This window comes from Gymnodraco acuticeps, unplaced genomic scaffold, assembly GCF_902827175.1.
Source record: "Gymnodraco acuticeps unplaced genomic scaffold, fGymAcu1.1, whole genome shotgun sequence".
NCBI classification, from domain to species: domain Eukaryota; kingdom Metazoa; phylum Chordata; class Actinopteri; order Perciformes; family Bathydraconidae; genus Gymnodraco; species Gymnodraco acuticeps.
Window position 1 is genome coordinate 4,192 of NW_022990089.1, and position 26,711 is coordinate 30,902.

Sequence of the window (26,711 nt, forward strand, 5' to 3'; positions counted from 1 at the left end):
TAAAGACGAGAAGCTCAACGCCAATCTTGAAGTATGTTGAATTAAACTGTTCAGATACTACAGTTTAATTCCTCCCTACACCAATGAGGATTTAATTATTATTTGTTCTTTCCTGTAGGCCTCTGGTGCATCACAAGGTATCTGGAAGATGACGTTTTACACCCCAGAACCAGTGGCCATGGTGTTGCAAGAGGCTGAACAAGCCGGCTACGCTGCCAAAACTTCCTCTAGTCGCCTGGTTATGCGAAGCCCGTACAATACAGCAGAGACTTATTCAGAGGATGTAAGCAACACACTCCTATACAGTGTTTCTTTCCTTTCCCTCCTTGTCAATTATATTAAACCTCTCCTCTCTTTATGGTGGCTGGAGTCCCCATGGAAGTTTTCAGGGTGAGCGCCCTACTACATGGCACCACAGGGGTCTGAATGTAGTGAACTTGGCAGCTGCTTGTCCCAAAGGTGAGTCCTGAGCAACATATTGCCTTCACAGTAAGCTTAATTGTTGCACAGTTAACCTCAACAGCTCCATTTTGTCATTAACAGGTGGCGTCCTCTTCACCGAGGATATGATCTCTTGGCACGTACCTCGCCGTGTGACTCCTCTGTTGGACGGCAGAATTACAGTCTCAGAAATGCACATGGGAATCAACGGGAAGAGGCTTGATAGATCTCAGATGGCCGCACGGGGGTACACACTGAGCACCATAGACTTCCACATCGTCGTCGAGATCCCAGTGGGCTCGCCTGATGGTTACTACAAGGTTGGGGAAATCTCTAGATTAGAAATGCAAGAGTCACTAGTGCATTTGCATGTTTTATTGAAATGTCATGAATTATTGCAGAGCCATGCCCCAGATTACCAGTACCACATCACCTACTTTGTGGAGCCCATGCTTGAGGTACTGTGGAGAGAATATGACACCCAAGATGATACCAGATACAAGGTTTTGTTCCCCATCATGACCCCTCTGATGCCTCAATCTCCCCAAATCCAAGATGGTAAGTCACATTTTCTAGTAGGTATGAAAAAAATGACATTTGAACTCGGGCTTGCTCGGATATATCCTAAAGACTGCTAAACCCATTAAATAAAGTCTTCAGTTTTTGCAAAATGGTGTGTTTGGATGGGATTTGAAGCCAAGTACAAAATCTACTTTTGCTTACAAAGGGCACTTTTTTGTTTTTTTAAATAGCACTCAATCCAACTACTCAATTTTTCTCTATCAATGTTGAGGCTGGTTTAGAAGTTGTAAACCTGCCACTTTCTGTTCCTCAGACACTGTCCCAGAGACTCGGGTGTTCAGCGTTCTCTTGGGAACCTTCCTCCATGACGTTGAGCTGAGGAACATCACCTTCTCCACCGGGGTCCTCACTGTTGAGGAGAGCAATGCCAAAGGCTTCACAGTCCAGGAACACAGCTTGGCTAATGGCTCCAAGAGCTTCTCTCTTCAAGTGCCCTTTGATGCCGATGTTGTCTTAAAACATGTATGACATTATAGATTCAAAATATCACTTTGTACCAGCATATTTTCAGTGTTGCTGAGCTTTTATTTCATTTGTTGCAGAATCCTGAGCGCTTGGTTACATCCTACTTCCTCCCTCTGATCTTTGGGGTTGATCGTCCTGCCTGAAGAAACTCCTTTTGCGCTCCCCGGTCGACCTGCAGGCCTCTCTGCAGGATATTGGTGAGATCATATTGAATTTGCTTTTGACAATATCTTCATGCAAATTGTGTTTTCTAAAATTAAATAAAACATATATAAGAGTAAAAGCTACACAATCAAATGGATAATGCATGTTTTGCTGCTCTAGTGTTACCCATCATGGCTGGCACCTGTGACCAGAATCAGTTTTACATCAGCGTGAAGTTCGGGAGTCACGGCTCTAATTTCAAGGCTATCGTTGGACCTCGAGAGCTGACGGCTGAGATGGCTGAAGACTACAATTTCTATGAGAACGGCACACACCTCAGCCTCATTCTGCCATACACTGCCAAGGACGCTGTTTTCGAGGTATGTCAAAACTACAAAATCCCACCATAGATCTTCTGCATTGGCTAACTTTACTTTCTTTTCCACAGCTGCTCACTGCAGAATCAGTCAAATCCAGAATTGACCTGCTTCTGTTGGATCGTGCAAACGACTGGGTGCTTGCTGATCTCTATCTGGCTTGCTACTTCCCCTTAAAAGCAACAGGTAAGATGGAACATGTAAGTATATTTGCTGCTTTAATTGATGGATTTGTGTTTACACATTGCCTGCTTCTTCCTCCAGAGTGCCACCCCAATGGCACAATGACCGCTGTGGCTGTGAAGGTTGAATCGACTCGTAATCTGAAGCCAAGTCAGTCAATCAATCAATCAATGTTTATTTATATAGCCCAATATCACAAATGTTACATTTGTCTCAGTGGACTTTACAGTTTGTACAAAATATCAGTATGACAATACGACACCCTCTGTCCTTAGACCCTCACATCGTACAAGGAAAAACTTCCGAAGAAAACCCACAGTTTAAAGGGAAAAATGGGAGAAACCTCAGGGAGAGCAACAGAGGAGGGATCCCTCTCCCAGGACGGACAGATGTGCAATAGATGCCGTGTGTAAATTGAAAAGATAATACATTTGCAACATAGGTAGTCCAAATGTTTGGAAATGCATGTGTGTATAATAGGAAGATGAATCCACGAGGATATCCATCCAGGACCTATGATCCAGGACCACAGCCACGACTCAAGATCCAGGACAGAGGAGCGCAGGATCATCCATGACTCCGGATCCCGGCGTATACAGACACCAAAAAGAAAGACATTTGGGGAAGCTGGGTTAATCGGAACATGAGAGTACACAGGTATAGACAGAGAGAAGGAAGAAGTAAGATGTCCCCCGACAAACTAAGCCTATATCAGCAAAACTAGGGGCTGAATCTAATCAGCCCTAACTATAAGCTTTATCAAAAAGGAAGGTCTTAAGCGCACTCTTAAAAACGGATAGGGTGTCTGCCGCCCGAACACAAACTGGAAGCTGATTCCCACAAATGTGGAGCTTGATAAGAAAAGGCTCTGGCTCCCATTGTACTTTTAGAGACTCTAGGAACAACCAACAACCCTGCATTCTTGGAACGCAATGCCCTAGTAGGACAGTAGGGTATAATGAGTTCTTTAAGGTAAGATGGCGCCTGCCCATTAAGGGCTTTGTAGGCGAGAAGAAGAATTTTAAATTCTATCCTGTGTTCTATAGGGAGCCAGTGTAAGGCAGCCAGAACAGGAGTAATGTGGTCCCTTTTCCTAACTCTGGTTAGTACACGAGCTGCAGCATTTTGAATCAGCTGAAGCAACTTGACTGACTTCTTGGTACACCCTGATAATAAAGAGTTACAATAATCCAGCCTTGAAGTAACAAATGCATGGACTAGTTTCTCTGCATCGTTTTGAGGCAAGATATGCCTGATTTTTGCAATGTTACGTAGATGGAAGTAGGCGGTCCTTGACATTGATTTTATGTGGGCGTTAAAGGATAAATCCTGATCAAATATAACACCAAGATTCCTTACAGTCTCACTGGAGGCCAAATTAATGCCATCCATGGTTAATATATCCTTAGATAATTTGTTTCGTAGATTCTTCGGGCCAAGTACAATAACTTCAGTTTTGGTCGTGTTTAACATCAAAAAGTTTAAGGTCATCCACGTTTTTAAGTCCTTAAGGCAGTCTTGCATTTTATTTAGATGATTAATTTCATCAGGCTTGATTGATAAATATAGTTGAGTATCATCCGCATAACAATGAAAATGTACAGAATGATTCCTTATAATATTGCCTAACGGAAGCATATATAATGTGAACAAAATAGGTCCGAGCACTGAGCCCTGTGGCACTCCATGGCTAACTTTGGTTTGCGTGGAAGATTCATCATTGACACGTACAAACTGAGAGCGTTCAGATAGATAGGACCTAAACCAGTCTAAAGCAGTTCCCTGTATGCCAACTAAGTGCTCTAGTCTTTGCAATAGGATATCATGGTCGATAGTATCAAATGCAGCACTGAGATCGAGCAAAACAAGAATAGAGACACGTCCCTTGTCAGAGGCTATTAGAATGTCATTTGTGACTTTAACCAGAGCTGTCTCTGTGCTATGATGTGTTCTAAAGCCAGACTGAAAATCTTCAAATAAATCATTGTTTTTTAAGTAATCACACAGCTGTTTTGCGACCGCTTTCTCAAGAATTTTTGAGAGGAACGGAACGGAAGTCAGCTGACGCTAAAGGACCAGTCCTGCACACCACAGTTCAGCGACGATCGCGTTGCATATTTTTCCTTCAGTGTGGATACCTGTGGAACCACCAGAACGGTGAGTGTGAATCACATTTAAATATCAAAAGGTTTTTTTTGTCAAATGTTAATGCGGTTTTGTTGTTAAATAGTTCTTTGACAACTACATGATGTATGAAAATGAGATCCGCCTGTCTTACAACAACGCCAAAGGAGCAGCAAACACATCACCAGTTGATCCTGATTACAGGTAAAATATTTGATTCTGTATAATTGGAGATGAACACCTTCAATGTATGCATTTATATATATTATTTTTTCCCTTAACAGACGCTAAAAGCAATACAAAACTGGAATGAGGTTTTTTAAAACAGCGGGATATGTTCATTAGTTTCCTGCTCTGCATGAACTTTGTTCACCCGAGCAATTGTGATCATATTAGCCACTTCACCAAAGCACCTTTTCTAATAGAGCCACTGAGTTGGCACATTGTACACACAGATTACAGAGAACTGAAGCCCCAATAAAGAACAAGATGAAGACAATCAGATGAGAAATGTGTAAACACTTTACATATTAACTAACAAAGACTATAGACTATAGTGTTTACAGTACCACATTTCAGTATAATAAACCACCAACAAGTATGTCCTGCTGCAGCATTTTTGAATGTACAGTTTTACTATAAGACTATCAGTGTTGTTGATGTAGTTTCAGGTTTCCTCCAGGTGGAGGCAGTGTAGGACACGCAGTTCAGCTGCTTCGTGAGGGTTTTTCATGAGAATAAGAAAATTAAAAAAGACAGTGATGAAGCTGCTGTGTGGTGGAAAAATATAATGTTGTTGTAGTATTTTATTTTTGAGTTAAAAAGACTGGGTCCCGCTGTATTGCACAGGCTGCTCTACAGCGTCTATGCACAGGCGCGATCCTACTACTGAGCGGCACGGGGGCTTTGGCCTGCTCCGTCTCCGGCCTTGGCCGATGCACCCCTCCTTAGACGACCTGGTGGTCCCGAGCTCCCCCAGGCGCACCATATCGATACCGTACTTAGTGCGGACACCCGATCGGCATAGTCCGCTGCAGCTCAGGTCTCCTGAGCTCAAAAGCTTCACCAGCTTCAGCCTCCTAGTAACTTGGATTACAGGCGCGCGCCACCGCACCCGGCGGGAAATAGTCTCGCTCATAGGGTTTTTGAATTCGACAAATGTGATGTAATCAAGCAGCAAGCCGGAGTGGCATCTAGTGGCGGGAAATAACACTGCAGCTGCTGAAGAGATGAAGGCTGAGTTTGTTAAAGTTCTGGATATCGAACTTCATCTGTTCATTCATATATTAATTTGTATATATTTAGGGCCTGAGCACGAAGTGCAAAGACCTATTGAAATCGTCAGATTTTCTTATTATTATTTTACCGGTTCTGCACTTTCGACCTGTTTTTGAGGGGGTTACGACACTATTCATGTAGCGACATTTAGCAACGCCGGCAGGACGGGTGAAAATGTTAACATTCTGGATTTGATGGGTGAAAAATGTCCAACTTGCTCTCTAGCGCCACCTGTGTAAATGCAGTTTTTCGAAACATTTACAAAGTCGCAGCGTGACTCTGACGGACCTGCAATTTTGCACACTTATTCGGGTGCAGCAGTTCTACATATTATCTAAAAATCCCCATGAAATCCCGAAGCTCCGCCTACTTTGATTTTTTTTTAATTAGCATAATGTGAAAAACAGTAAAATGAGCACGAGGTGTGGAAAAATGTGGCCAACATCAATCAAAATGTATTAGCAAAAAGGTGTGGCCTACACATAAATGCTCACAATTCATCCAAAATGTATCCAAATATCACAGATTTCAATGGATAGGTTCAGTGTGTCTTGGTAAATAGGCACGACAAACAATGTTCATTTCGGACAATAGGGGGTGCCAAAAACACAACTAATTTATATCAAGAACCGATGGCCTAAACAAATATATGTTGTCATAGACATACTGGCAAGGTGAGTATAAACTGAGATTTAAAGGGTCGCAACCAATGAAAGATTTGGGCGAGTCCTATTCAGTTTTTTCTCGAAATCGAAGGGTTAAAAAATGTACCGAGACATAAGTAGGGGAAAAAATGAGTTGCAGCCTTTACATTTGGAACGCATGTCACAGCCCACAACGTTTTCCAGACTGTAGAAAAAAATCGTACGTTTTAGCAAATATGGCTCAGTAGCGCCCCCTATTGTGCGGTAGTCAAATATAGTTTCTTAGAACTAGCCGAAACTTGGCACAGAGATTCCTCATGGAAATGCGGACATATTTCAAAATGGCTTCCATTATCCACGCCCCCTATTAAGTCGGCCATTTTGAAATATGTCCATTTTAAGGAAAATGATCGGAAAAATTCCGATCCAGGACAAGATCAGCCCATATCCAATGCGATGCTAAATTACGAATGAATAATCGACTGCTCAAACGGGGAGCTCGTAAGCTAACAGAACATGTACCAATTTTGACGATTTAAATGCCACAAAATCGCTAAAATGACTTTTGGATGGATAACTTGGAACACACGTCACAACCCACGCCTTTTTCCAGACTGTAGAAAAAAAAACGTACATTTTTGTACACCAGCTCAGTAGCGCCCCCTATTGTGCGATAGTCACATATAGTTTCTCCAAACTACCCCAATCTTGCCACAGACATTACTGATGGAATTGCGGACATATTTCAAAATAGCTTCCATTAGCCCCGCCCCCCAGAAAGTCTACCATTTTGAAAAATCGGCGTTATTCATGCATTTTCAGCGCATTTTCGCAAACACCTCCTCGGGAAAAGATCGGAAAAATTCCATTCCAGGACAAGTTAAGCCCATATCCAATATCATGGATAAAATAAAATAGTTGCTAGCTCAATCGGGGTGAACGTAAGCTAACAGAGAATGTACCATTTTTGATGATTTACATGTCTCAAATGACTCCAAACTACTCGCATATTTTTCCAGATATTCACGAAACGCTGTATACACATTGCTATTATGATGGCACACAAATTTACCAGCAACAGCTCTGCTTATTAATTTCCCACATGAACCATAAACACCCAATACATATAAAAGTCATAAACAATGTATGGTGAAATGTTTTCCATCTTTGTTTTTCTATCTACGACTACAAACAGTCTTTCCACTACAAGCAAAACAGTAACACATCTTTCTATGCAATACAATAGAACACATAATTTAAACCAGCAGGATGTAAACTGAGGAGAACAGCCGGTCTGATTTAGTGTCATGTGATTATCCTGTAATGCAGGGGTGGGGAACCTTTTTCCTCTCAAGGGCCATTTCAATGTTTACAACATCCTCCGAGGGCCGTACAAATTATTGACCTCTGCTTAAAAAAACTAAAATCACAGCCCATTCATTTGGCCTTTCTTTCATGCTGTGCAAAGAAAAAGCAACCTCTTAATCCAGATATCTTACCATGACTCTCGCATGCATGCAAGGCAAGTTTATTTATATAGCACTTTTCAACACAAGGCAATTCAAAGTGCTTTACAAAAAATGAAAGACATTAAGAAAATGGCATTTCAAATCAGTTGTTAAAAAGAAAAGCTAATAAAATAAACATTAAAAGAAAAAATACATGGATAAAAGTTACAGTGCAGTCTAAGATATGAATAGTTCAATTAAACATTAAAATAAAAAGTGCATGGATAAAAGTTACAGTGCAGTCTAAGATATGAATAGTTCAATTAAAATACATGTGCACGGTTGTGACCACCAAAACAGAAAGATATGGACACAAGATGTGTGCAAATGTATTTAGTATCCTATCCATGTGAACATGATTTAAGTGGGGGGGGGGGGACCTAACCTCATCTAGGGGGGTCCGGGGGCATGTTCCCCCGGGAAGATTTTGTTTTAAATGTTGGCGTTAAAAGCATCAATCTGGTGCACTTTGAGAGCAACATGAAGAGATCTATGGAAACATCTCTCAACACCCATATGAAACAGAACTGGAAGCAGATTTTCTTTTTCTTTATGGATATTTTAAAAATCACTCTCCTTTCAAACTGTATTCTTGTTTATTAATCGTATAGTATTTTATACCTGTTTTTCCTTTATTCTCTTGTTTTTTATAACTATAATGATCATATAAAGATGTGCGTTTACCTCACTGGTTGTAGTAAAAGCTTCTTATATTCGTTAGCATAGCTAGCTAACCAGATGCTAATAACAACAAAGTTATTGACTGTATGTGTGACAGATGAACAGATCGCCACTGGGCTCTCAACTAAAGACACAGCCATGCAAAAACTGTGGCATGTGTACGGCTCCTTATGGGTACTGACATTTTTTAAGTCCCGGAGCAACGTTCTGGTGCTCTCAGTCAGAACTGCACCCCTGTCAGACAAGACATATACCACGGAATGACACGTTAGGCTCGTGTTGTGTTCAAGGACCCTGACCGTGGCCAGGAAAAACAGGCACTCGCTTGTTTAATTATTTTGCGATCTCGATTTCTTACATTTTTTGCTTGTGCTATTATAAATTACCTCGAGGGCCGTATCAAATGGTCTTGCGGGCCGTATTCCTGCCGGAGGTTCCCCACCCCTGCTGTAATGAGTAACATACACGGTGTTGATCGACTATATAAACAGTTCATTTATTGTCTCGATACATGTGTTGTGTAAGACATTTGAATCAATTTGATACGTCAATATTAAATGTACCTTTATTTTGAAAAACGTTATTGTGAAGGACAAACCGGATGTCACATTTCCGGTATTGCCGGTTTAGGGAGATTTAATTCAGGTAGCTTGCCTTGGCTGTGTGTGTGCGCGGAGGTTTTGTCGTCGACAGACTCATTAAAATACCCACTTCTCGGTACATAGAAACCCTGCTCCACTTTGTCAAACGTGAGTAATATCGCAATTGGTGTGTTATACGGAAATGTGTTGACGTTGTATGCTTTTCATTGGAACACGCGGTGGGTGTGTGCATTGCTAATGCTAGTTAAGCTAATGAAGCAGGTCCATGCTACCTCACGCGGATAGCAATGCCTTTGAAAACCAGTTTAGACCAGACAAAGAGCTATGTTAGCCTAGGGCATGTTAGTAGCTAGCGCCACTTGTTTTGATGTACGTTTTTGTTGATAACCTCGCGAGTTTGTATCTTGCAGTGTTGAGGTGGGCACCGTTAGATTCTGTGGCTTTACGGTGATAAACAATGTGTTGGATGTGGAGCTAGGATAAGTAATAAGGGAGCTAGGAGTGCAGTAATAGGTTAGCATTTTTCGCTCGTGGCTAATTCAGAGGCTCACTGTTAGCATTGTGTGTTTTTTTTTTTGGAGAAAAAAAAATGAAAACGATCAGTTAAATTAGTTTTTTTTCCCGTTATATGGATATAAAATATTCATAGTTTATTAAATATTAAGGTTCCTTAGACGTTGTTTCCTGCAAATGACGCGATTTCGGGTCCGTGGGGCCTAAGACAAGGTGCGCGGGACTTCTTGAGGCCTCTTCTCTTTAACATCTACATGCTACCACTGGCTCAGATAATGAAAAACAACAAAATAAGTTACCATAGCTATGCAGATGACACACACATTTACGTAACAATTTCACCAGGAGACTATGCTCCAATTCAAACACTGAGTAAGTGCATTGAACAAATCAATGACTGGATGTGTCAGAACTTTCTCCAATTAAACAAAGATAAAACTGAGGTAATGGTTTTTGGAGCCAAGTCAGAACATATAAAAGTTAGCGCTGAGCTTCAGTGTGCAATGTTCAAAACAACAGATAAAGCCAGAAATCTAGGTGTAGTCATGGACTCTGACCTGAGTTTCAACAGTCCCATTAAAACAGTTACTAAATCAGCCTACTATCACCTAAAGAATATATCTAGGATTAAAAGACTAATGTCACAGCAGGATTTGGAAAAACTTGTCCATGCTTTTATCTTCAGTAGACTCGACTACTGTAATGGTGTCTTCACAGGTCTCACTAAAAAATATATTAGGAAGCTGCAGCTGATTCAGAACGCCGCTGCTCGAGTCCTCACTAACACTAAGAAAGTGGATCACATCACTCCTGTTCTGAAGTCTTTACACTGGCTTCCTGTGTGTCAAATAATAGATTTCAAAATACTGCTGCTGGTTTATAAAGCACTGAATGGTTTAGGCCCAAAATACATTTCTGACCTCCTGCTAAATTATGAACCATCCAGATCTCTCAGGTCTTCAGGGACTGGTCAGCTTTCTGTCCCCAGAGTCAGAACTAAACATGGTAAAGCAGCGTTCAGTTATTATGCTCCAAATATCTGGAACAAACTCCCAGAAACCTGCAGGTCCGCTGCAACTCTGACTACTTTTAAATCCAGGCTGAAGACTTTTCTTTTTGTCGCTGCTTTTAATTGAACTATTCATATCTTAGACTGCACTGTAACTTTTATCCATGTACTTTTTCTTTTAATGTTTAGTTGAACAATTGATATCTTAGACTGCACTGTAACTTTTATCCATGTATTTTTCTTTTAATGTTTCTTTTATTAGCTTTTCTTTTTAATGACTGATTTTAAATGCCATTTTCTTAATGTCTTTCATTTTTTGTAAAGCACTTTGAATAGCCTTGTGTTGAAAAGTGCTATATAAATAAACTTGCCTTGCCTTAAGAGGATAACAGAGTTTTACTTATCCAAACTGCACCTACAATATATATCCGATTAAAGCTGAGACTCCACAGATTATTTAAGTATAGTATCTAAGCGATCCGATCTCGCAACAGGGGAAGCAAACACAGACATCACAACACGTACCTTTTACGGGAGATTGTCTCACCGTAGCTGTCAATCTGATCAAAATACGTGTTCAATGGTATTAGAACGAGAAAAAACGCGGCTGAATCGGTTGATCCATAGGTTGATAATGTATATGTGGCTTTGAAGCAATTGTTTATAATCCATAATTCCATTTTTATGTAAAAATCGGAGCACAAAAGTTAGCTGCTAATGGTAGCCACCAGAGTGTATGCAGCTTCCGGTTTTGGCTACGTGTCACTCTCACTCCTTATTTGGTAATGTGTGTGTGTTAGACTGCGCTGGACTGCCGCATAGCCAACACCGGAAGCAGCAGCCACTCTGGTGACTACCATTAGTAGCTAACTTTTGCTCTGCGATTTTTACATAAAAATGGAATTATGGATTATAAATGAGAAATTGTTATACAGAGACGTTAAAACCCTATGGATTAACCAATTCAGCCGCGTTTTTTCTCGTTTGAATGCCATTGAACACGTCTTTTGATCAGATTGACAGCTACGGTGAGACATCTCCCCTAGAAGCTACGTAAAGGTACGTGTTGTGATGTCTGTGTTTGCTTCCCCTATCCGAGTTCGGATCACTCAGTGATGATACTATATACCTAATTGCATACACTATTTCAAGCACAAATACATTTCTTTTTTCATTTCACATACAAACTGTCTTCATTTCTCTTCTCACCCACACCTTACCTAATCACCTACATGTCTTACTAGAAATGGAATGGAGACCTCTTTCATGCCGAGAACAAACACCACTGCCCTGCTAACAGGATCTTTTAAATTACATAGCATGCTATTTACAATTATATCTGATGACTTTCATCCTGTAATACAGTACAATACATATGTTGAGACTACATTTTAAGTCATACGCTAATATTAACACACACATTGGGTGTCTGACTGTATCCATGCATGTTTGACTGTCTGCAGGTGAAAACGTATCACTACTACTTGTCCCAAGTGAACCTGCTGCTACACAATCTGCAGGAGAGACATTGGTCCCGAGTACCACAACACAGTCTGCAGCACGTGAGTCCAGTTTATTATTGCACATTACAATAGCACGTCTCTTACTAATAATGTACATGTTAATTTAACACACACACACACACACACACACACACACACACAGTGGGTGTCTGACTGTATCCATGCATGTTTGACTGTCTGCAGGTGAAAACGTATCACTACCTGTCCCAAGTGAACCTGCTGCTACACAATCTGCAGGAGAGACATTGATCACACACACAGTGGGTGTCTAACTGTGTCCATGCATGTTTGACTGTGCATTAGGGGTGTTGAAAATAATCGTTTCTACGATGCATTGCGATGCGGACGTGGACGATTCGGTATCGATGCAGTGACGGAAGATAATCGGTTATAGCGTAGTAACGTTGCTTCCTGATTTTCCGGCCGCTGCTTTACTATAACGTTTTTTTTTTCTGTCACTTTAATATCAAATCGGTCGGTGACGTAGAGATCAGGGAACAGACGTGACAGCGGCACAGCGGCACAGCAACACCAAACACGGAGCAGTCTGCTTTATCCACCAACACAACACCACCAGTCCAGAACCAACAGCAGAAGGACCCGCTCTGAATCACTCCGTGTCGCTGCGGCACAGGGATTTATGTTTTTCAAAAATAATCGCGTTACAATCATGTCAGGTTTTTGGTGGATTTAATTAAGTCTTGGATTGCAAAGTATGAATGTCCTCTAGCAATTTTAAGACGATATATACGTGTGTACAGTTTGTGAAGGCAGGAGGAAAAAAGCTTCCGCGATCACCGTCTCCTCTCCGTTCCTCCAAACCCCGCCCCTGAATATAATGAGTGACAGACTGATAGTGACCCGATAGAAACTTTATTAATCACTTAATCACTGAGATATAATGAAGCTAACTTAATCTCATACATTCATGGGATTTATGTAACAGTAAGACAGAATGTAAGTGTGCACCCACATGCAGTATTTTTGTTTGTATATGCTATTATAAATACTCCTGTTGTCGGCTGTGTTCAGACTCAAGTCCTGTGTGTGAGATGCCATATTCAGGACATTCAGTGTCCTTTCTTTAACAGAAGACTGTTGCTAGAAGCTGCAGCTAGACTGCAGAAGCATTATTTTTTTGTTTTTGAGGATGGAACAACTTCACACAGATATAGGAGGCTAGACCTATACAATTCATTTATTTTGGTTTATAAATGAATGTCAAGACATTTATGTTATTGATTTCTGAAGCACTTTCTAAATAATAAAAAGAGAGTTAATATGTATTTACTGCATGTATGCATTGATGAAAAATAAGCCATGTGCAGTAATATAGAAAATTGAGGATGCAACGCATTGGTATGCATCGGGATAGCGAATTGAATCGAATCGTGAGACCAGTGAAGATGCACAGCCCTACTGTGCATGCAGGTGAAAACGTATCAATCCCAAGTGAACCTGCTGCTACACAATCTGCAGGGGAAACATTGATCCCGAGTACCACAACACAGTCTGCAGCACGTGACGCCACAAAGGCAGCAGCTGTTGACCCTGCAGACTGGCCATCCATGTCTGATAAGGTAAGAACAGAGTTTGTGAGCAGAGGACCCTATCAGGCAAAACCACACTTAATTTTTCCAAAACGACAGGATGGGAGAAGCTGCCACCACCAATACTTCTATAGAAAACTGGTAAATGGGGAAATAATCTAGAGAAGCCGGCTATTGTACTCACAGAAAAATGACAGCCTTTACTGTTTTTGCTGCAAGCTGTTCTCCCAGAAGGAATAGAAATTAATCAGTGCAGGACTAAATGACTGGAAAAATTGCCACCAATTATTGAAAACACACGAAAATACTCCAGAACATACTAAACACATGGAATCATGGAAACAGTTAGAGTTTCGATTACAAAAGGGGCAAAATATTGATAGGACTGAGATGGCGCCTACAGACATAGAAAGAAAGAGATGGCGTGAGTTGGTAACAAGGTTGGTCGCCATCATTCAATCATTAGCTGAGAGAAACATGGGCCTCAGGGGAACATGTGACACACTCAACAAACCCAACAAACCCAACAATGGCAACTTCCTTAAAGAAGTGGAGCTGATGGCAATGTTTGACCCTGTAATGAAAGAACACGTTGCTAAAGTCAAAAGGGGTGCAAGCCATACCACATATCTCGGAAAAAATATTCAAAATGAACTCATTGAATGTATCGGTGAGAGAATCAGTGCCCACATGATTGAAGAAATTAAGAAGGCTAAATATTATTCCATCATTCTGGACTGCACACCTGACATTAGCCATACAGAGCAGTTATCAGTCATCTTAAGGATTGTTACAATGGAGGAGATGCCACAAGTTAAGGAACACTTCATGGGGTTCCTTGTTGCTGAGGAATCAACTGGCGAGAGTTTGTCATCCCTCATCCTGGACAGGCTCCAAGAACTGAACATCCCCTTTGAGGACTGTAGGGGACAGTCTTATGACAATGGTGCCAATATGCGAGGGAAAAAACAAAGGAGTTCAGGCCAGGTTACTTGAACTAAACCCGAGGGCACTACTCGTGCCATGTGGCGCACACACTCTCAATCTGGTGTTAGCTGATGCAGCGAAAAGCTCCCAAGATGCCACTGGATACTTTGGCTGCCTCCAAAAGCTTTTTACATTGTTTTCAGCATCCACAAAGCGCTGGGACATTTTGAAGAGCCATGTCACCACTACCTTGAAATCATGGTCTGAAACCAGGTGGGAGAGCCGGGTCAACAATTCAATTGAATTCAAAACCTTTATTTATCCAGGTAAAATCCCATTGAGATCAATGATCTCTTTTTCAAGGGAGACCTGCAGCAGTAGGTTCCACAAGAAGACATAAACAACAAAAGGACATCATACAGCAAAATGTACAGGGATTACAATTTACATATTTAACCACAAGTACAGGTACCAACAGCATCTGATTTTGTAGCATCCAACCAAGCTTTAAAAACATGTAGTGGTACTAGCTTGGTAATTTTCCATTATTTTTTGCAGACTGTTCCATGTTAGTGGAGCTGCACATCTAAAAGCTTTCTTCCCTAAGACAGTCCTAGCACTTGGCACATTTAATAAAACCACAGCATGCGATCTCAGGCAATAAGTACTTTCAATTCGCAGAGAGATCAGGGAGCAGATATAAGATGGTAGTTTATCCAACATGGCTTTGTAAATGAAAAAGTACCAGTGACTGAGCCTCCATACAGTAAGTGATGGCATAACCGCCTTGGTATACAGGGTACAGTGATGCGTAAGTGCTTTACAATTTGTCAAAAATCTCAGTGCACTGTGATACCCAGCATCTAACTTGCTCAGGTAATTGGCAGGTGCATTCATATATAACAAATCACCATAATCCAGCACAGGTAAAAAGGTCACAGTGACTAGCCTTTTCCTGGCCTCAAGCGAGAAACAGGACTTATTTCTGGAAAAGAAACCTAGCCTAACCCTCAGCTTTTTAAGCAGGTTATTGACATGAAGTTTAAAAGTGAGACAGTCATCAAGCCAGATACCCAAGTATTTGTAACAGGTAACCACTTCAAGTTGTATTTATTGCGTAGTTACAATATCCAAAGCAGTGTCTGGTGTATTTTTAGCTTTAGAAAAGAGCATTACCTTGGTTTTATCCACATTTAAAAGAAGCTTAAGCTCAGAGAGCTGAGCCTGAATAATGTTAAAAACAGCCTGTAATTTAACAACAGCCTCGTTAATCGAGGGACCTGCACAGTACATAACGGTATCGTCCGCATAAATAAATGTAAGGTTGCTCCTTCGACATTTTCACCTAAACTATTAATATAGATAAAGAATAATAGCGGACCTAAAACTGAACCTTGTGGTACACCATTAGTGATGTTTAACCACTCAGAAGACAGCCCATCAAACTGAACACATTGGGATCTTTCAGAGAGGTAGTTTACAAACCACCCTACTGCATGGCTGGACATGCCTATACTGACCAGCCTTTGCTTCAAAATGCGATGATCGACAGTATCAAAAGCTTTGGATAGGTCAACAAATAGAGCTGCACAACTCTGCTTACTATCTAAAATACTCGTAATATCATTTACCACTTTCATTGTGGCAGTGATGGTGCTGTGTTGCTTTCTGAAGCCTGACTGATGTTTAGACAGGATGTCATTGTTACATAAAATCACCTTTACCTGTTCACTCACTAGGCGTTCAAGAACCTTGGCCAGAACTGACAATTTAGAGATGGGTCTATAATTGTTTTAATAAGGTGGCCTCTCCTCCTTTTAGTAGTGGCAGGACATAAGCTGACTTCCATATTTTTGGGATTTTGTTCGTGCTGAGGGAGAGGTTAAAAAGAGTAATAAGAGGTGGAGCAATAAAATCTGCAGCTATCTTTAAAAAGAAAGGTTCTACGTTGTCCGGACCAGCCGGCTTTTTAGGATCAAGCTTGGTTAAGACTTCACGAACAACATCAACGGTAAAAGGAGTAAAACTGAAAGGGATTTCCAGACCACATTGTTCTGAGTCACCGACTGTGGTGTTCACAGAAGCATAATTAGAAACAGAATGAAACGGAGAGCCACAGGACACAAAATGCTCATTAAAACAATTTAGTATGGTGGCCCTATCCGATATAGTGCCAGATACTGTGGTAAGGCACGGAGGTAGCTCATTACGGATATCACCGGTGGATATCGATTTTATGGCTTTCCAGAATTTTCTAGGGTTGCTCAGGTTCTTTGTGGTAACTGACAGATAATACTTAGATTTAGCACTTTTGACATTTGAAGTGAAGCTATTTCTTAGCTGCCTAAAATGCAGCCATTCTACCTCTGAGCCTGAATTCCTAGCCTTTGCCCAGGCCTTGTTTCTCTCATGTAGGAGAATAGATAATTCAGAAGAAAACCAAGGATTGTCTCGTCCCTTTACTCTAAATTTACACAGGGGTGCATGTCTATCTATCATTTCCATAAAACCAAGATAAAAATAAGACCATGCTGTTTCTACATCAGCACACAAATTGATTTTTCTCCAATCAAACCCAAACAGATCATGAACAAAACCCTGCTCCACAAAATGTTGTATGTCTCTCTTGATGATAATACGAGGTTTAACCTTTTGGACCTTAGTGTCCCTAATTGTGGCTACATCACAGTGGTCACTCAGATCATTCGCAAATACTCCCACAGCTGAGTATTTATAGGGAACATTAGTTAAAATGAGATCAATTAGGGAGGATTTATTTGGGGACTTAATATTAGGGCGAGTAGGACTGTCAACAATCTGAGTAACATTTAAAGAGATACAAAGGTTTTTAAAATTCTCTGACACTGCAGTTAACCAGTCCCAGTTAAAATCTCCAAGTAGCACTATTTCCTTGTAGTCTAGTTGCGATAAAAGATTTGCTAGCGAAGACAAGGAGTCTTTGACAGCTGAGGGGGGTCTGTAACAGCCCACGACCATGACCTGTTGACCCTTTGCCACTTCTATATTTAAGGCTAAAAATTCAAATTGCTTACTGATAGATTTGGAAACTACAGCGGTTACACTGAACTTATTCTTAACATAAATGGCAACGCCACCACCTTTATTAGGCCGGTCGGTATTATACACATTAAAACCATTTTAAGGCAATGTCAGAGGCCAAAATAGATTTGTTTAGCCATGTTTCTGATAAAACAATGACGTCAGCGTCAGTCGAGCTCGCCCAGATACGGACAAAATCTAGTTTACCTAACAGACTGCGCACATTCAAGTAGATGAAACCCAACCCAGACCTAGCTTTAAAATCAGCAGGAGTAGTGTAGTGAAATATTTGTATTTATTCATGTTAGCAAACTATGGATAAGCTTAAAATGGGAATAATTTGGGTAAAACTGTGATCTGGATTTGGGGCCTGTTGACATGTGTTTTTGAGGACAAAGGAAGATGGGGGAAGGTGAGAGCATGTCTTGAGTTGCATTCAACTTAGATCTAGCTACAGTGATTGGGGAAACCTAAGGTCTAAGGTGTTAGGGATATTTGGGGCTGCCAATCAAGGAGGTCCAAATGGGAGGATCTGATAACTCCTCCCATTGTCAAAGAGTATAAACACAGACACACACGCGGTGTTCAGCCTCTTTCCTCTGGCTGGCTCACATGCAGGTAAATTCGGGATCCCAAAGATTAACTGTATTGAATTTGTACTCTATTGATTGTATTGCATTTGTCATATTACCATTAAAGTAGATTATTGTTTACTTGGTAGCTCTGGATTTCTTCCTGTATTATAACCAGCTTGATAGGGACGCGTGGAGATTTGAAAAGCGGACCAGATATCCCTTTTAATCTCTAACAAAGTGGTGACCCCTGACGTGCCAGATATAACGAAGCTGAGGAAGAATCCAGACGACCAGAAAGTTTAAATGGAATATACAATGAATATTTTACTATGTTAGGAAAGTTATATAAAAAACGTGAACGTTGATCGCCAGGTAGACGGAAAGTCCTGCGTAACGTAAATAGAGCAGTTTGGCGCAGATCTGCAGGTAGTTTATTCCTGAGTGGCGTGGAGACGGTGCAGTTTGTTCGGTGCGAGGTTTGATTCCTGCACGACAAAACCTGGAAACACGATATTTTAGATCGGGTCGCCGTTTAAAACTGGGGTTAAATAACAGACCAAGGCTGAAAGCTAAAAGCCAGAGCTAAGAGCCAAAAGCTGCTGCCATCTAGTGGCTGAAAGGGGGTATCACACCCTTGACATTTGTATGGTTTAGCTTCGAGCTTCGAGTTTAATCTGTAAACTTCTGCTGCTGCCATCTAGTGGCTGAAAGGGGGTATCACACCCTTGACATTTTTCATTACATTGCTGGCCGGTATTGAAGACGGGAAGCACGTTAATAGTAACAACGACAATAGCCCAGTATATTAATTAGAACTGATTTTGGAAAACTGGTACAAAACAATAAGGAATTGAACATTTTTTACAACGACAGCACCAGGAGATGAGTAAACTCAAGAATCTGTAGAGTGTAAATACATTGTGAAATACACATTTTACACTCGAACTGTTTGCACATCATAGACAAGGAATTTAGACAATATAAATAAATGTTCAGAAAGTAGACATAGGCCTACACTTGATTACAATTTCATTACTGTGATCCGATTGGTGTGCTCTGCAGGTTTACTATTGTTCGAGGTAACAGTGGGATTTAAAATGAGAGAAAATATGGGGATGTTTTTTTTCCGTAGTGTGTGAAATATGTGATGCTGGAAACATGTAAGTATTTCAGAGTTGTGTTGGGTAAATATGTAACAATGGATGAAACAATTTTTGGAGTGAGTTTTTGTAATATCATTAGTAGACATTAATTATGTTGTTTAGATGGCATTTAACAACTAAGACAGATAGTATGATTAGAAAGAGACAGAGTGGAAAGGGTTGGATTTATTTAACATCAGTGTGCTAGACTTCTTATAGGTAAGGTGTCCCGAGACCTGGACTTCCCCTCTGAGTTAGAATGGCTTCGATCCCGACCCTCCAAGCAGACAAAAGACCTAACCCAACAGGAGACTCCTCCTTCTCCATCGTACAGACGGAGAACCAGAGCTGAACCAACAACAACAAGACTACATCAAGACTGCAGCCAGAACTATCTCCACCTGTGGCATCCAGAACCAAACAGCATGCTGACATACAGAGAGATACTCTCATCAGCCCCTCAGACAGGACATGAGAGCAGAATCCGCCCTCCATAAAAACAGCAGAGAGACTGTAAAGGAGGAGTGCAACAACAGTGGCATGATGGGGCTGCAGATGTAACTGGGCCAATGGCTGCCTAAAAAAGTTACAGCTGATGGATTCAACAGCTGATGGACTGAAGAGAAGACAGAATCAGAGGAGTTGGCATGGTCGATTAGAAGTGAGGAGGCCGGGGTCACGGCTTGAGAAAACCAGGGGAGGAGAAAAGGAGAACGGGAATGAGTGAGTTTACACATAAACACACTTATTCACAAAACGCACATTTAAATAACTTGAATTAACTTCATAAATACGTAAAGACAGAAAGATTTATTAATCAATTGGTAAATTAAAAATAGCAGTAAAGAGGAAACTATTAAAGTAAAATGATAATCATCCTAAAACACACTGACAGAGTAGAACCATATTCTTCAATATTTTCATCATGTTAACAAATCATTCTTTAAGAGATTTTTATTCACGTGTGAATAAAGTAGCGATCTCATTGGTTACAATATTGATCACCATTAAAAGGATAGTTTTAGGAACCACTCTATAAGACAAATCTTTATTTGTATTAATAATGTTAAAGGGAGAGCTGGTGCCAAGCCACATATAAAATTCCAATCTAAAGTGTTGATTTCACCATTGTAGCATGGTTATTACCATAGGAGGGCTTTAAGATGGAAATATAAAACGACTAAGGTTTTAAATCCTTGATAAAGGAGGGAGTAATTGTTGCATGTTCGGACACCCAAGGTTCCACACACTGCTAAAGAGTTTAACATTGTTTTTTAAGTAGACCAGAATTAAAGATAAATGAGTATAATGAGCTATGAAATGCAGAGCGACACAGATCCTAGTAATGTTTTGACTCAAGATAATAGTTATGTACACAAGTTTCTGAAATAGATCATTAGACATTTTAATACTAATTAGGTGTAAATGGATTGCAGTAGTAGTAGTACTCGAAGGAAGTGAGTTTTGTACCAAGTTTCAGGAAAAGTGGGAGGCAGAAGTCCCAATGACAAGTGAGAATCATCTTGAAAATCATAGTTGAAATCGTGACATATTTTTGTAGACAAAGGATACTGGCCTATGCTGAAATGTCAAAGTCTCTGCAGAGCACGACACATGGCCAAAAAAGACGGAGACCAACTGACCTTTGACCCTGACCGACAGTGTAACTTGACAAGGCACTGTGGATGACTGACTCTGGGGTGAAGCTGACCAAACTTGACATGACAACCAGACAGTGTGAGTGTGAATGAACGCCGGCATGTGATCAGTGTAACTGCATGATTCTAAAACAATAACCAACCAAGCATGTTTTTGGACTAACATATTATTTTGGTGCTCCAAGGGAAACGAGAGCTTTCCTAAAAATTCCACAAAAGGGGAAACCGCACATGTGACCCGGTTATATTTTACTCTCACATGAGTTGGTGGTTTGCAAATGTAAAACTAAAATCTGAAGATTCTGTTTATTTTAGGCCTGAAGGACGGAGAGGAACACTTCTTTTCACTGAAGTGTTTACTGTGGAAATAATGATGATGGATGTCAAATTGTAAATAATGTTCGTTATGTCCCTAACCAATTACCTGATAGTTTTTGTTCCCCTCCCATTACAGGGTTTTGTTACACATGATTTCATGTGTAAAAGGGGGGAGTGTGTATAATGTATAAATGTCAACATGGCTGTAAAATTCACAATTTAAATTTTTCTTTTAAGGATTGACAGAAACCTTCCGCCCCAACCCAGATGTTCAAACTGAGCATTGAATGTAATTAACCTGCTCCATATCTGGGGATAAGATACTGTTTGATGAATGTTGAGATGTTTCTAAATATTGATTTGAGTTATAACAGGTAACACAGAAGCAGTGGCCAAGGGGCTACTGTGAGAGATGTAATTCCAGAATAGAATACCGAAGAAGTTGACCTGTGATAATGAAACAATTTTGTAATAGTTTAACAGACATTAGAGTAACTGAGGTTTGAAATGTAGAAAGAACATATTACAGTTAAAGCTAAAACATAGTAGTGTATTGAGACAGAATTTAATTTAGACATCATGTAACTAGCCTGGTAAAGAAGTAAAAGCCATAGACTTTATTGTTTAGGTCATTATGGGGATATACATTTCATCTACATTTATAATAGAAAGACATTTGATGACAGTTTGTTGGAATTCTGTATTCATTTTTTCAGCTTGATAATATCTAAGCACTGACAGGTAGAAGCAGTATCACCAGGAAATCATTCACTTGGTTAGTATCATGATTTTGGTTGTTTTTGAATCCATAACATTAGTGTGTTTCTTTACCAGAAACATTAGCAGTTCATATTATATTTGGATTTTAAATAGGATTTCATTTAAAAATAAACACGGATGCTTGTCAGAAATTCAGAGCTATTGAAATATGTTATTTAGTTTACCTAAAGATGTTGAGGTTCTTATTTAGTTGGCACAATCCAAGTATTAAGATTCTGAAGCTGCACTGGCAGATAGGAGGTCTACAATTAATTTAGAAAACCTGTTCACAGACGGCTGTTGTTTCAAGACACCCCACCAACAGGCTCCAAGTGGGTCAAAACAGCTGAGCGTAGGCTTGAGGGAGTTGTATCAGATTTCTCCACACAGGTTGCTGGCGCCAAAAGGGGGACCCGAGAAGCACGAGGCCGACACAGCAGAGTTCGTCTGGCTGAAGGTCATCAGGACAAAGTGGCTCAACCCCAGGCTCTCCGGCCCCGACCGAGTGACCCAGCGGACCTCTTATGCCGTCTGCCTGGGAGAAAAGGGGGACAACTCGTACCACGGGAGCCAGTGTGCGGCGGGGAAACCACCTGCTAGGAGCACGGGACGACATCAGGACGGACGTGGCCCTGGCAGACGTGGACTACTCGGAAGCAGTGGACTGGAGGAGCAGGGCCCTGGAGACATCCTTACAGCAGACGACCCGGGAGGCATCATCAGCGGGCAGGAGAAGGAGGATCGGGAAGACATCTCTACAGCATTGACCCGGAAGCCGCCATCAGCGGGCCGGAGGAGGAGGAGGAGGAAGACATCTCTCTAGCAGGCAGCCCAGAAGCTGCTGTGAGCGGATCGGGGGGACAAAGACACGGCAAGCCAGGACGGCACAGGGGACTTGTCGAGGCAGCAGAGGAGTCTACTTCTCTCTGATCAGTTCCACCCGTGAAGGGAAAGCCGCATCTCCCCCTCCCTATTAGCTGTCCTTGTGGGCTATTCCTCCGACGGGGGGGGGGGGGCTGATGATTCTAGCACTCAGCTGCCCCCTCATGGTTCCTTCACTGCCATGGAAAGTGGTGTTCTGTCTCCATGAAGTTTTCAAGTACTCTAAATACCTGCTTCGGATGGATTTATACAATGTTTGGGGGACGGACACAGTAGAAAAGAATGACAGTGGGTATATTTCAAAATGCCTTGTCTAAGTTTATCTCTGGAGAAGGAGATAAAAAGGGGGATTTGTAGTGAAATATTTGTATTTATTCATGTTAGCAAACTATGGATAAGCTTAAAATGGGAATAATTTGGGTAAAACTGTGAGCTGGATTTGGGGCCTGTTGACATGTGTTTTTGAGGACAAAGGAAGATGGGGGAAGGTGAGAGCATGTCTTGAGTTGCATTCAACTTAGATCTAGCTACAGTGATTGGGGAAACCTAAGGTCTAAGGTGTTAGGGATATTTGGGGCTGCCAATCAAGGAGGTCCAAATGGGAGGATCTGATAACTCCTCCCATTGTCAAAGAGTATAAACACAGACACACACGCGGTGTTCAGCCTCTTTCCTCTGGCTGGCTCACGTGCAGGTAAATTCGGGATCCCAAAGATTAACTGTATTGAATTTGTACTCTATTGATTGTATTGCATTTGTCATATTACCATTAAAGTAGATTATTGTTTACTTGGTAGCTCTGGATTTCTTCCTGTATTATAACCAGCTTGATAGGGACGCGCGGAGATTTGAAAAGCGGACCAGATATCCCTTTTAATCTCTAACAGTATCTGACTACTACTACTGGGCGGACCAGGGTTAGGTTGTACATTTCCTGACAGTAATAACAACAACAAAACCAGGCATCTTTTCCTCTTAAGCGACACACATACATTGTCATCTACTTTAGAATCACCGGAAAAGTCTGCGAGAGTGTGATTTGAGCTTAAGAAGCAGTCCTGAAGAACCATCATTGCAGGAAAACAAAAAAGTCAAACATATTTTGTTGAGCAGATTGACTGTGACAAGGCAACCGGTAATTGTTTGTATAACACATCCGAACCTTTGCAGGGGATGCCCACTGCGGGTGACAGAACAGACCTGAATCCAGTAGACTCCTCAGAATGACTAGAGATCTTCTCATAGTCCAAAATAGTTAACAGGCACAGCAGAATCCCAATATGGGCCATTTTCCCAGACCAGGGAACCGCGATGTTCCTGGAGCAAAATCAGCACAGCAGCAAAGGACAGGCGAAAGCAGCAGCGTGGTATCCCTGGGGTGAAAGCAGGCCTCTGCGACAGCAGAACCAGGACAGGTGGAAAGCAGGCCCCAGCCGTGGTAAAATCCTCCTCCGTACAGCAGCACACGCCCGGTGGAAGCAGGCCAAGCGTGGATCCACTCTGTCTCTTCGCGACGACTCCGGGGTAAAAACCTCTCCAGTGCAGCCGTGCAGGTGGGAGCAGGCCCCCGTAGATCGCAGATCGCAGGCAGCAAACAGGTGGAGCCGCTCCGTCTCTTCGCGACGAGCAGGCCTCCGTAGATCGCAGATCGCAGGCAGCAACAGGTAGAGCTGCTCCGTCTCTCCGCGACGTCTCCGGGGTAAAAACCTCTCCAGTACAGCCGAACTCTACAGGTGGGAGCAGGCCTCCGTAGATCGCAGATCCCAGATCGCAGGCAGCAACAGGTGGAGCCGCTCCGTCTCTTCGCGACAAGCAGGCCTCCGTAAATTGCAGATCGCATGCAGCAACAGGTGGAGCCTCTCCGTCAACAGTGTGGAAGCTGTGCGATATCAGGCTCAACATGTTCGAGATGCACTTTTGGAGGTGAGGGACAAGGCCACTGACATGATGATCAAAATAGAGGCACAGTCTTTGGCTGAGGAAGTGGGGTCCTACCGCTTCTCCATTTGCACTGTGGTGTGGTACGACATCATCAGTAAAGTCAAACAGTCAATGCAACTTGACATCGCAGTTGACCTCCTGAGAAAGACAAAGGCCACCCTGGAAGACTACAGAGCCACTGGATTTGCCTCTGCTCAGATCAGTGCTAAAGACATGTGAGAACATGGATGTGGATGCTGTCAAGGAGAAGAGGCTGAGGTCAACCAAGAGGCAGTTCTCTTATGAAGCACCTGATGAGCCAATGGCAAATGCCCTAAAAAAGATGGAAGTTACATTTTTCAACAGGGTGGTTGATGTTTGCATCACTTCCCTCAATGAGCGTTTTGAACACCTGGAAGAAGTTCAGGCAAAGTTTGGGGTGCTTGTCAACTTCCCCGAACTGCCCAGAAACGAGCTGACAAAGCAGTGTCAAACACTGAGCAACACCCTGAGCTCTGGCGGACAGTCAGACATAGATGGAAAAGAGTTGGCACTGGAGCTGATGAACTTTCCAACTCTCCCCGCACCCACAATGACCACCCTGGAACTGTTGGTGTTCTTGGAAAGGAAGAACCTGAGGGAGGTTTATCCTAATATGTGGGTGGCCCTCAGGATCACAGTCACTATGCCAGTGACAGTGGCTTCAGCAGAAAGAAGCTTCTCAAAGCTGAAGTTAATTAAAACCTACCTGAGGTCTACAATGGTCCAAGAACGCCTCAGTGGACTTGCCATCATCAGCATTAACAGTGATGTTTCTCGTCAGCTGTCATATGAGGACGTTATCGATGACTTTGCAGCAAAGAAGTCAAGACGAGTGCAATTCTGAGTGTTTAAGTCAAACAAGTCAGTAAGGTATTTATTTATTATTACAATATGTGTGTTCAAAAACAGAAATGTAATTGTTCTTTTTTTGTATAAATCGTTTTTATGTATTTGTTAATATTTTTTCATTTATTTTATTTATTATTACAATACGTGTGTTCTTTCAAATAGTTCTATAACTCCTTCTGTGGAAGCTACTTGTTTATTAAAAGATGTTTGTTGAATTATAACTAAAGCAAGTGTGGTTTTTGTATTTGTGGGGGGGTTAGTGTTTTCAATGTATACTATAGGACAGTAAACCAAAAATATCATTTAAAAACTGGAGAGATACAAATATGAATACATAAATGAATGTTAACTAGGTCAAAAAAGATATGAATGAACAACAAAAATAAAATAAGTTACATTTATTGGCTATGGTAGGTTATTGGTTATGTTCACATACTCATTTGATTATTAAAATGTTAACTGATCTTTTTCATATGGGTGTTTTAGAGTTGTACCCCCTAGATCTAGTAGTAATTGTGTGCTCAAAGTGCACCAGATTGAAGCATTTTACCCCCGGACCCCCCTAGAGGATGTGACGTCCATCCCCCAATTCAAACATGTTCATACAATACTGAATACATTTGAAGCCTTTTTGCCTATGTCAATAAGTTTCTGTTTTTGTAGTGTATTCGTCTTTTGTAGAGATTTTTAATTTATTCTTTATATATTCTATGGGGGGGGGGGGCACCAGCTAAAATCTCGCCTAGGGCTGCAAATTGTCTAGAGCCGGCCGCTATATTTGTTTAAGCACCGGATCGGCAAAACAGGAGAGTGTGTGCACCAGTCTGCCTTGATCTATGTATTCATGTCTGTGACTCTCACAGTACATCTGCTGCCCACAGCTGTTTTATAGAAGGAAAACCTCCTTCACTTCATGACATCTCTGCGGCAGCGGGAGGGTTAACTCAGCCTCTGA

General features: G+C 41.5%; 1 protein-coding gene across 1 annotated transcript; it reads left to right on the plus strand.

Annotated features, from left to right (window-relative positions):
• Positions 1-1,823: 1,823 nt before the first annotated feature.
• Positions 1,824-25,105, plus strand: LOC117546199. Its single transcript, XM_034216348.1, has 6 exons — positions 1,824-2,012; positions 2,081-2,195; positions 2,274-2,342; positions 4,249-4,349; positions 4,423-4,520; positions 24,796-25,105. The coding sequence occupies exons 1-6, from the start codon at positions 1,824-1,826 to the stop codon at positions 25,103-25,105; spliced, it is 882 nt and encodes a 293-aa protein (XP_034072239.1).
• Positions 25,106-26,711: the final 1,606 nt, after the last annotated feature.